The sequence below is a fragment of the Mobula hypostoma genome, chromosome 19 (genome assembly GCF_963921235.1).
Source record: "Mobula hypostoma chromosome 19, sMobHyp1.1, whole genome shotgun sequence".
In the NCBI taxonomy this organism is placed as follows: Eukaryota; Metazoa; Chordata; class Chondrichthyes; order Myliobatiformes; family Myliobatidae; genus Mobula; species Mobula hypostoma.
In genome coordinates, this window is record NC_086115.1 from 38,299,333 (window position 1) to 38,312,006 (window position 12,674).

The 12,674-nt window shown below is 42.7% G+C and overlaps 1 protein-coding gene across 3 annotated transcripts in view; it reads right to left on the reverse strand.

The window, feature by feature from the left end:
- Positions 1-12,674, reverse strand: part of kif11 (kinesin family member 11) — a 78,735-nt gene that overhangs the window by 29,826 nt on the left and 36,235 nt on the right. For all 3 annotated transcript variants that reach the window (XM_063071187.1, XM_063071186.1, XM_063071188.1), the window contains exons 2-7: positions 9,568-9,662; positions 6,381-6,513; positions 6,204-6,301; positions 2,391-2,469; positions 883-1,068; positions 419-543 (exon numbers count right to left, since the gene is read on the reverse strand). In XM_063071187.1, the coding sequence (XP_062927257.1) occupies positions 419-543; positions 883-1,068; positions 2,391-2,469; positions 6,204-6,301; positions 6,381-6,513; positions 9,568-9,638 (692 nt within the window). In that variant the 5' untranslated portion in view covers positions 9,639-9,662. The remainder of the gene's footprint in view (positions 1-418; positions 544-882; positions 1,069-2,390; positions 2,470-6,203; positions 6,302-6,380; positions 6,514-9,567; positions 9,663-12,674) is intronic.

The following is a 12,674-nucleotide window of genomic DNA, read 5'->3' on the forward strand; positions in this document are numbered from 1 at the left end:
GACATCACCACCGGAGTGGCCGCTGCGAGCTGCGTCGCGCCGCCATCTTCTCCTCTCCTCTCATTCTATTCCTATTCTCACTGTCACGTGGGACAGTGTTCTGTTTATTCTGTTTGTTAATAATACTTAAAATTTGTTTGAGAATATTAAAAAGTGGTTTAATGGCACAGGAGACAAATATTGTAGAAATGGTGCTGAAAGGAGGACTCTGAATGCTTAAATGTCATGATTCAGTAACATTAACCACAGCTACCTAGAACAAAATTGTTAAAACACCAGGCTCTATTTTGTTAATGAATACCAAAAGATATATTTACTGCAAAACCATATCCCTGAATATTTAACTTAATCTCTTGTGTACATAGCTTATTTTGGAAATAGTTTTTGGAAGTTTTCAACAAGACACAGTTAGCCATACCTTGAGTATGCGTTCATCAAAGTTGCTGCAGTTGTCCGCTTTGCTGCTCCCCTCTCCAGAATCTGATAAACTTCATCTTTATTGTGGACAGAAATTTCTTCAAGTCCTTTAATTATAACTCCTCTCTACAATGCAACGCAAAACAAAAAGAAAGAAAAACCGTATCTTAGAGTTCTTCAAGCCAGAAAGAGATCCTGCGGTAGCGTAGTGGTTAGACGATGCTATAACTGCTTGGTGTGGGGTTCGGAGTTCAAATCTGACTTCATCTGTGGGGCTGTACATTCCCCATCTGGAACATGTGAGTTTTCGCCGGATGATCTGGTTTCCTCCCAGTCTAAAGTTGTATCGGTTAGTAGGTTAATTGGTCATTGTATATTGTGCCGTGATTAGGCCAAGGTTAAATTGAGTGTTGCTCAAAGCTCAAGCAGCACAGGATTACAGCACTGTTTTACCAGTAATGTTACCTTATTACGAGGATCGTCAAACATTTGCAGCCTCTCACCAACATCAGCTGAGGGGCTCAGAAGGTCAAAGAGCTCCTCGTTATAGATTTCCAACAAAGAAACTTTCACAGAGAACTCAGCGCCTTGAGCTGCCAGTCTTTCAAAAATCTGATGCAGAGTACGTGGAATGATGCCTGCCAAAGGATCCTATGGAAGGCAAAAATCAATTCAAGTTTTTAAACAGCTGAGGATTAAAAGGAATGATTTTACATCACACCTTTCACAGCTTCAGGACCATCAGACCGCTATTACAGATATTTATTGTAAGCATTATTGAAATAAAGTCACTCTGAGCAGCCAAAATATTACCATACTGTGACAAATCAATGATCGCTTTCTCTCAGCCTGAAACATCAACTTTTTAATTCCACTTCATACATGCTGCCTTGCCTGCTGAGTTCCTCCAGCACTTTGTATATAACTCTGGATTTTACTCTCATGTTTACGAAACAAGAAGCTACTGTCTGTGACCCAAAAGTGAATAATAATTATTCTGCCCCCTCATCAGCAACACTCAACTTTATTATTCATTTGATATCACTTTTTTTACGAAGTCTCAGTACATATTATTTAAATTAATGGACCACATGGATAAGCCCATGAGCCATTCTCTGCTACAGAAAAAAAAATGAAATTCCTTCAACAGATCTCACACCCTAAAGAAATCAATTGCACACACTGTCATGGAGAAAGATTAAACGTTCCTTTGCCACCTTTTTTTTTTAAAAAAGGGGGAATGATCCTTACCAGTTGACAAATGTCACCCCTTTGCTTTGTTATCAATTAATAAATTGGCAGGATATAATTTAATCCTTATTACCAAGACAGGTCAGATATGATTTATTCAGGTCTATCCAACCCATATCACAGGGAAAAGTGAACCTTTTGGAAAAGCCACAGAATGTTCTCAGCTCCTACACCTCGAAATTTGTTCAAAAGTTTGTTCCTTTGTTCCTCAAAATGCAGTTTTCACTATTTATCATTTCTACTCTGCACTTGAATAGCTTCCATGCTATTTGACCACCTGACATTTTGTTAGCATAACTTAGCTTCAAAGTACATCTCGAAAGTATATCAATTGGCTGTAAAGTGCTCGGGTAGACCAAATTTATGAGAAGTACAAACTCTTGTCCTTGTGCACAACTTCATACATAACTCCACTCAATTAATTCACTTAGATGTTTGTAAACTCTGAATTCATTAATTTTTTTTTGCTCCAATGGGCTGACAAGTAGTGTATAATTAAAAATAAACTGAATTAATTAACTTTCTATTAACCATGTTGTTCGTGTGTAGTCAGTTTTAAATGGATGCAATGGAAACACAAATTCCCTCAATTACATAATACGCAACTAAGCAGACACAAAGAAAGGACTACCTTACAAAAATCATAATTAACTACATCATTTCAAGCTCAGTTCTTCTACAGTTAGAAGTGATAGAGCAATAAATACAAGACTGTCACTTACTTCTTCCCAGGTAAATTGTTCACTTTGCGACCTCTCGCCTTCCATTGTAAAGGTCTTCCCAGTACCAGTTTGGCCGTATCTAATTCAAAATGGAGAAATTTAAGAAGCCCAATGAACAGTTCATTTGACACAAACTTAAACAGCAACTACAGGATTTAAAGAATGGACTTTTACGGCTCATAGAAGTCCCGCATGAGATCCTTGATGTACTGACTTCCGTTCTAATATTTGTATATCTGTGCCCAGTAATGCTACTGTGACACTGTATTTTCCTTTGTGATCAATAAACGATCTATCTATCTATTGCAGCAGCAGCTGAAAAACTACAAATGGACCCCAAATCCCATTCACCCTGTCTCCCCTTTCACCTTTCCATTACCTTCTCTGCCAATCAAGTGCATGGTTAGTAAGGATTGATTCCAACTGGAAGAAGAGCATTTACAAACTTTCAGCCTGGATCAAGGCCAGCAGTTACACCCTCAATGCAATAAGGAAAAATGCAGCTGAAAACTGAATTGTTAAGCAATTCAGTTCATCTGTTTCGTGATTGGCTTTGGGAAGAAAAGACGAGAGATATCATTGGTCATTTTTCTGATGATCTCTCACTTTTAGGATTAAGCTGAACAAAATTGCTTCTTCCTCGATATTTATTTTAGTCCGTTGGCAATGTACCAGATAGGAGCCCATCTGATTAATCGTTTTCTCCTGCTAATCTCTTGAGGGACAATTGTGAGATTTAAGAATGCGTAAGGACACTCAGTGAAAAACTTGAATTATTTCAATTTGGATGCATGTAGATGAGCAAAGCAGACTATGCTCTATTCTCGCCCCACCATATTGATGCAACCACAACATCAGGAGTTTGAGATAATTTGGCATGTCACCAAACACTCCAGCAAATTTCTATAGCTGTACTGTGGAGAGGATTCTGACTCGTTGCAGCAATCTCTGGTAAGGAGGTGCTAATGCACACGATCATGAGAGACTTCAGAGAGATGTAGACCCAACCATCTTCATCATGGGAACAAGCCTCCGCACCATTGAGGGCATCTTTAAAAGGTAGTGCCTCAAAAAGGTGGCATACGTCATTCTGCTTCTATGTCTTACAGTCTTCTAAGAACCACCACAACCCAGAGCATGCCCTCTTATTACTACCATCAGGGAGGTGGTACAGAAGCCTAAAGACTCAAAGCCACAGGTTTTAAGAATATTCCCCTCACACTATTGAGCTATTCCTCTTTTGCACTATTTATATTTTTACTGTAACTTGGGAGTAATTTGTTATGCTTGCACTGCACTACTACATCGACTCAGGCCTAGGGGGCCGGCGTCGGGCATGATGACGAACTCTTCACTTCTCCCCCTCCCTCATCAGTGTGTTCAGTTCATCTACATTAGCCGTGCCGCTGTCTTCTAGGAGCGTGTTGACCATAGTCTTGGGAGGGCGCCCAGGGTTCATCCTCCCGTGCTTGGGCTCCCATATGATGACTAGGCTGGCAGGTAGCTCGGGGTGGCGTAGACAGTGCCCCGCTAGTTGCAGTCTTCTCGCCTCGATTTTAGTGGAGAGCATCGGTAGGTTGTCATAGAGCTCGACGTTCGTCATGTGCTGTTGCCAACTCACATCAAGAGCCATCCGGAGCATTTGTGTATAGCAACCATCTAGAGACTTTCGCATCGTCTTGGTGAGTGTCCACGTCTCGCATCCGTACATGAGAATGGACTCTATGACTGCTATGAAGATCCTCTTTTTAAGCCCTCTGGTCAGGTTTGACTTCCAGATTTCCTTCATGTCGTTCATAGCCCTCCACGCCAGCGCCTTCCATTTCTTTATGTCCTTCTCCGAACTCATCATTCTTGACCTGAGGTACTTGAAGACAAAGACTTTCTAAATGGTATCATTCTTTACGGTCCTAAGGGTACCTTTGTCGCAATTGAATGCCATGTACTCCATCTTTTTAGCGTTTAGGTGAAGTCCAACTTTATTCCACTCAGTTTCCACTTTTGTCAGTAGCTGCTGTGCTTCCTCCGTCTGGTCAGAGAGCAGGACTATGTCATCTGCAAAATCGAGATCTGTGAGCGTGACTGGTCTGACCCTTTTGGTTCGTCCTGGTTTTATGGTAAAACCAAGCTTGTCATGATCTTTGGTAGCTTGATGCAGAGCGTAATCAAGGACGATTATAAAGATGTAGGGTGCCAGAGTGTCTCCTTGCAGCACACCAGCTAGGAGCTCGAACACTGCTGTTTCTCCGTCTGGTGATACAACTTTCGCATGGTTTTGGTATAGCTGGACTCTATTGCTCTCAGTAGATGGTCTGGCACTCCGTAAGCTTTCAGGATCTTCAGCATTTTACCTCGGTGAATGGAGTCAAAAGCTTTGTGAAAATCGATGAAAGTAAGCACGGGTGGTAGGTTGTTCTTCTTGACTTCCTCAGTGATTCTACGGAGAGCAAGTATTTGCACTACTGTTGTGCACTTCTGCCGAAAATCATTCTGATTGAATCTTAGCTCAGGGTCAATCGCGGTGCAAGTCCTGTTCAAGATCATCCGATTGTACAGCTTTGCTAAGATGCAGGTCAAGCAGATACCGCGGTAGTTATCTGTCTTTGTGAGGGATCCAGACTTGGGGACTGGGATAATGTTTGAGAGTGACCACTGTTCTGGTTTGTCGCCTTTCATCAGTGCCGTATTACATATGTCCAGCAAGATGTCGTCCAGGTCGCAGTTCTTCAGGACTTCTGGTGGTATCCCATCTGGTCCAGCGCTCCTGCCCTGTTTGAGTGCATATTTGGCCTTCTTCAGTTCCTCAATGGTGAATGGGCAGTCATCGATGTCCACTTGCGTTAGTACCGTGGGTACGTTCGTAGACATACAAAAACAGAACCTCCACCTGCAGGAAACAGCTCGACTACATCCTCATAAGAACAAAATGGCGTAATTGTGTGATCAACACAGAAGCCTACAGCACCTTCAACTCAGTCAGTTCTGACCACAGAGTAGTGTCAATGCAAGGAGACTGAGCCTGCGGCAACCCAAAGCCACAGGTCCCTAAGAGAAGATAGACTGGAAGGGTTTCTCCTTACAACCTATTCTTCAAGCCCAGTACATAGTGGAGGTGAGAAATCACTTTGGCCCACTAGAAAGGGAGGAGGAAGAGACTGCCACCCACCGCTATCAACGGCTCATAGACATACACACAGATGCAACAAAGAGTTTGCCTACTGTGAAGCGAATCAAGAAGAGCCGGATCTCGAAACATCCTGACGTCGTCGCAGCAAGAAGCGTGGTCAGTGCTTGTCATGCCGAACTTAGAAGGAGCGAAACGGAAGAGCTAAGAGACAAGTTCAAGACAGCAAAGAAGAATCCCTTTGCCGCCTACGACTGACTGAAGGAAGAGGAACTAGCTGAGAGGATTAGAGAGGTCGAGGTTGCTAATGCAGACAAGCAGCATGGAGAAGCATGGCGCCTAGTCAACGAGATCAGCAGACGGAAGAGGTCCCCATCAGGTCAAATAAATGGTAAAACAGCAGAGGACCGTATCCAGACATGGTTTACCAACTTTAAGAACCTGCTGGGAAGCCCTCCAATGATCACGGAAGAACGAGGACATACCTACGATACTAATGCACTGCACTGCTGCCACAAAACAACAAATCTCCTGACTAACGTCAGCAATAATAAAACTGAATCTGACTGTGGGACGACAGATTGATTGAAAATAAAGAATCCCAGTTTTTAAAAAGATAAAAAGCCCACATCTGAAGCAGGGAAATCTTATTTAACCATTTCTAGATGATGGAAAATTTGTCAACTTACGCAAAAATAGTACAGTTGTACCCCATGATTACTTCATCCAGGATGGGGTACACCACACTTTTGTAGACATCAATTTGCTTTGCTGTGGGTCCAAACACCTGAATTAAAACAAAGTATATTCAGGACTCACTTTGACATTTCTTTGATTTCTGTACGAGGAAAAATGAAGGTTCATACCATGTCAAATGTGTATCTTTTGGCACTCTTTTCAATTCCCAGTGCAAAGTTGCGCACTGCAACTTCTTTTCTGGTTGGGTCACAGTCAACCACGTTGGAGGCATTTGACTTGCGTTCTGATAAACTGAGCGGCCTGTGAAGATCAGAATGTGTTGAATAACATCTTAGTGTTTGCATAAGAAATACATACATCTTTTACCAAAAAAAAGCTGTGTTCATTTCCTGTCAGAGCTGTCTAGACTTGTGGACAGAAGCCCAGTCACACCACAACAGAACATTGTGAAATGGATATTAAACAGAGACTGCTGAAAAAACCATAATGGAATACCCACGACCTTCTCCAGTTTTCCACTAATGAAAACAAATGTACTCTAATTCTATGCTGACAATAGAATTAGAATTTAGGATTTTTAAACTTGGCTTTGGAAAGCAGAAGTAAAAAGGAAGGGAAAAAAATAGATTAGGGTTGGAAAAATACTATGCTCCAAGAAGTGTATGGTAAAATATTTTATGTGGATAAACCACATATTACACCCAAAACCAGTCAATTTTGCAAATTAATAGAAACATGGATTTCCTTTTTAAGGAAAAAGACAGCTGTGGCAATATGCCCCTACTACCCATAAAAATCCAAACTTATCTGCACATTGATTTGTACATGATGACATAGTCAAAAGAATATCACTCTAAAGGTTACATATCGGAGGTTGCAAATAGACAACCTTTAAGCAAAACTCAATTAAGATTTTCATCTCCAAATGAAGATTTCTCTTCTCTCTCCTAAAAAAAATTGTCAATTTATAACGATTTTAAATGTGTTACTCCTAGCACTAGGTTAAGTAGATGGGTAAAATTGACTTTACAAAATGTGGCTTCATAGACTTTGGTCTCCACTGGTGTCCTGAGCAGAGGCAGAAACAGAATATTGTTGATAGTTGATATTTAATAGTTATTTTAATCAGAAGGGGTCGTGCAATGAGGTAGCAAAATATAGATTGGAGATCCACATAAAGAACAATTCAGCACTTCCTGTTCATATGGAAGTACCAGAAATTCACTTTAAGTTGTAAATCCATTATGTCTTTCTTGGAAGTCCTAAATATAAAACTTTCTATAACCCATCAGGAGGGTCTCAAATCTCTCCGCTTCTTTTTGGATTCCAGACCTAACCAGTTCCCCTCTACCACCACTCTGCTCCATCTAGTGGAGTTAGTCCTTACTCTTACTAATTTCTCCTTTGGCTCCTCCCACATCCTCCAAAATAAGGTGTAGCCATGGGCACCCGTATGGGTCCTAGCTATGCCTGCCTTTTTGTTGGTTTTGTGCAACAATCTATGTTCCAAACCTATTCTGGTATCTGTCCCCCACTTTTCCTTCGCTACATCGATGACTGCATTGGCGCTGCTTCCTGCATGCATGCTGAGCTCACTGACTTCATTAACTTTGCCTCCAACTTTCACCCTGCTGTCAAGTTTACCTGGTCCATTTCAGACACCTCCCTCTCCTTTCTAGATCTTTCTGTCTCTATCTCTGGAGACAGCTTATCTACTGATGTCTACTACAAGCCTACTGACTTTCCCAGCTATCTGGACTATTCTTCTTCTCACCCCGTCTCTTGCAAAAATGCCATCCCCTTCTTGCATTCCTCCGTCTCCGCCGCATCTGCTCTCAGGATGAGGCTTTTCATTCCAGGACGAAGGAGATGTCCTCTTTTTTTTTTTTAGAAGAAAGGGGCTTCCCTTCCTCCACCATCAACTCTGCTCTCAAATGCATCTCCCCCATTTCACGCACATCTGCTCTCACAAATATCCTCCCACCACCCCACTAGGAATACGGTTCCCATTGTCCTCACCTACCACCCCACCAGCCTCCGGGTCCAACATATAATTCTCCATAACTTCCGCCACCTCTAACGGGATCCCACCACTAAGCACATCTTTCCCTCCCTCCCTCTCACTGCTTTCCGCAGGGATCGCTCCCTACGCGACTCCCTTGTCCATTCGTCCCCCTGATCCCTCCCCACCGATCTCCCTCCTGGCACTTATCCTTGTAAGTGGAGCAAGTGCTACACATGCCCTTACACTTCCTCCCTTACCACCATTCAGGGCCCCAAACAGTCCTTCCAGGTGAGGCAACACTTCACCTGTGAGTCGGCTGGGATGATATACTGCGTCCGGTGCTCCTGATGCGGCCTTCTATATATTGGCGAGACTCGACGCAGACTGGGAGATCGTTTCGCTGAACACCTACACTCTGTCTGCCAGAGGCCACACAGTTTACTTCCACGTCCCATTCTACTATGTCTATCCACGGCCTCCTCTACTGTAAAGATGAAGCCACACTCAGGTTGGAGGAACAACACCTTATATTCCATCTGGGTAGCCTCCAACATGATGGCACGAACATTGACTTCTCAAACTTCCGCTAATGCCCTACCTCCCCCTCGTACCCCATCCGTTATTTATTTATATACACACATTCTTTTTCTCTCTCTCCTTTTTCTCCCTCTGTCCCTCTCACTATATCCCTTGCCCATCCTCTGGGTTTTCCCCCCCTCCCCCTTTTCTTTCTCCCTAGGCCTCCTGTCCCATGATCCTCTCGTATCCCTTTTGCCAATCAACTGTCCAGCTCCTGGCTCCATCCCTCCCTCTCCTGCCTTCTCCTATCATTTCGGATCTCCCCCTCCCCCTTTCATATCTCATAATAACTCTTCCTTCAGTTAGTCCTGACAAAGGGTCTCAGCCCGAAACGTCGACTGTACCTCTTCCTAGAGATGCTGCCTGGCCTGCTGCGTTCACCAGCAACTTTGTGTGTTGCTTGAAATTCCAGCATCTGCAGAATTCCTCATGTCAACTTTTTTTTGCTTTTTTGCTCTCAAAACATCCTGCTTCAAAGCTATTATTCCCGTCTTCCCTTCAATCGCCACACAATTTCCCTCATTCCGAGCTCTTCGTAAGATCAGAACAATTAAAAAAGAACAGGAGCTGGCCAAATGATCCCGAGACCACTGAACTCCTGGCTAGTCTGAAACCTGGCATCAATTGTTGAACTTGCAACCAGACCCTGCCAAACCGGCTGTAGAACACAGTCAAACACTGCAATTTAGGTACCACCATTTGCAGCAATTAATGAACACAATTAAAATTTGTTACTCTCATGATCCGCAGACACACAGCCCAAGTCTTACCTGCATCGTACAACCACTTGTATATTCTTGGCTTTTTCTTCTTTTTTAGCCGAAGAGATTAGGGATGACATTTTGGTTTTGGTTTACAACAGCACCTGTTGAAGAGAGAAATTCATTAGAACCTATTCCCCAGTTCTCACATTTCACAAATTCATACGATTTGGCAATGTTCTAAAAATTGGTCAATCCCCAAGCAGGCGTGTTTTTGAATTGCAAACTAGATGTCTCTAAGTGAGTTACGATATTTTTGATACAATTCTCTCGTATTTAAAGTGATGGAACTGAAATGAGATTTTTAATCTGATGAGGAACAGAAATCACAATCAAAAATGAAGGTATTTAGCTTGGGCTACTTTGAGGAAAACCTTTCCACAGAAATCACAGTGGAAACCCAGAAATCATTCTATAAGACCATTAGGGAATTAGGCCATTTGACCGTCAAGTGTGCTCCGCCATTTCATCATGGCTGATCCAATTTTCCTCTCAGCTCCAATCTTTTGCCTTCTCCCCGTAACCCTTTATGCCCTGACTAATCAAGAATCTATCACCCTCTGCCTTTAAAATACCACAGCCACCTATGGCAATGAATTCCACAGATTCACCAGTCTATGGCTAAAGAAATTCCTTACCTCCTTCCTAAATGGATGTCCCTCTATCCTGAGACTGCACCCTCAGGCCCTAGACTTCCCCATCATAGGAAACATCCTCTCCACATCCACTCCATTGAGGCCTTTCAACAGTCGATAGGTTTCAATGAGATCTCCCGCCCATTCTACAGACCCAATCGGTCCTCATATGACAACCCATTCAATCTCAGAATTATTTTTGGGTACCTCCTCTGAACCCTCTCCAATGGCAGCGCATCCTTCCTTAGTTAAGGGCTCAAAACTACTCACAGTGCTCAAAATAAATGCTCACATTGCATTTGCCTTCCTCACCACAGGCTCAACCTGCAAATTACCCTCTTTAGGGAACCCTGCTCAAGTACCTTTGCAGCTCAGATTTTTGAATTTTCTGTCCACTTAGAAAATAGGATATACTTTTATTTTTTTTAACCGAAGTGCATGATCATACACTTCCCGACACTGTATTCCATCTGCCACTCCTTGCCCATTCTCCTAATGTTATCAGTTCTTCTGCAGCCTCCCTGCTTCCTCAAAACTACCTGCCCCTCCGCCCATCTTCGTATCATCTGCAAACTTGGCCACAAAGTCATCAATTATATCATCCAAATCAATGACATATAATGAAAAAAGCGGTCCCAACACAGACTCCTGTGGAACATCACTAGTCACCGGCAACCAACTAGAAAAGTCTTCATTTATTCCCACTCTTTGCCTCCTGCCAGTCAGCCAATGCTCTACTCATGCTAGTATCTTTCCTGTAATACCATGGGCTCTTCTTAAGCGGCTTCATTTGTGGTACTTTGTCAAACAAAGGTGTGGCGTATTTTATATTTAAGTAATTAATGTTTGAATAATTATTTAAATAATTCATTACGGGTTATATCCACAAGTACGTGATTTGCATACATTAACATGCTACCATGTGCTATGTGCGTGCCTCATTTAAAGTAAATATGAATGAGGCACGTACATATCACATGGTAGCGTGTTAATGTATGCAAATCATGTACCTGTGGATATAACCCGCAATGAATTATTTAACCCGCATTTCAGACCTGGGTCTTCCTTTGAATTAGTTTAATGTCTAAACACAGGTCCAATGCCATATTCAAGTTTGGTGATGACACCACTGCCGTAGGTGGTGACGAATCAGCATTCAGGAGGGAAATTGAAAATCTGGCTAAGCGGTGCGATAACAACAATTTCTTACTCAATGTCAACAAGACCAAGGAGCTGATTATTGACTTCAGGAAAAGGAAACCAGAGGTCCATGAGCCAGTCCTCATCAGAGGTGGAAAGGGTCGGCAACTTTAAATTCCTCGGTGTTATTATTTCAGAGGACCTGTCCTAGACCCAGTATGCAAGTGCAAACACAAAAAAAAAGCACACAGCGCCTCTCCATCATTAGGAGTTTGCGAAGATTTGGCATGACAGCTAAAACTTCTATAGGTACGTAGTGGAAAGTATACTGACTGCATCATAGCCTGGTATGGAAACACCAATGCCATTGAACGGAAAATCCTATAAAAACTAGTGGATATGGCCCAGACCATCAAGGGTAAAGCACTCACCACCACTGTGCACATTACATGAAACACTGTTGCAGGAAAGCAGTACCCACAGACTAGGCCATGCTCTTTTCTTGCTGCTGCCATCAGGAGTGAGGTACAGGAGCCTCAGGACTCACACCACCAGGTTCAGGTTTTACCCCTCAACCATCAGGCTCTTGAACCAGAGGGGATAACTTCACTCAACTTCACTGTTCCCACAACAAAGTGATTCACTTTTAAGGATTCTTCAACTCATGTTCTTGATATCTATTGCTTATTTGTTCTTATTAATATTGGTTTATTTTGTATTTGCAGTTTGTTGTCTTTTGCACACTGGTTGGGGCACCCCAGTTGGTGTGGTCTTTCATTGATTCTGTGATGGTTATTATTCCATGGATTTATTGAGTATGCCCGCAAGAAAATGAATCTCAGGGTTTTATGTGGTGACACATGTAGTTTGATATCAACTTACTTTGAACTTTGGAAATACTTTTATCTGCAGATAAGAGTAGATATTAATTAAGACATCAATATGAGTGAATAGACAGAAAGGTTGCAACACACACAAAATGCTGGAGGAACTCAGCAGGCCAGGCAGCATCTATGGAAAAAGAGTACAGTCAATGTTTCGGGCCGAAACCCTTCGGCAGGACTTGAAAAAAAAGATGAGTTGTCAGAGTAAGAAATGGGGAGGAAGAACTACAAGGTGATAGGAGAAACTGGGGGGGGTGAAGGAGCTGGGAAGTTGATTGGTGAGAGAGATACAGGGCTGGAGAAGGGGAAATCTGACAGGAGGATAGACGGCCATGGAAGAAAGAAAGGGGGCGCAGCACCGGGGGGAGGGAAGGGGGAGTGAAGGGAGGCATTACCAGAAATTTGAGAATTTAATGTTCATGCCATCAGGCCGGAGGCTACCCAGACAGAATATAAG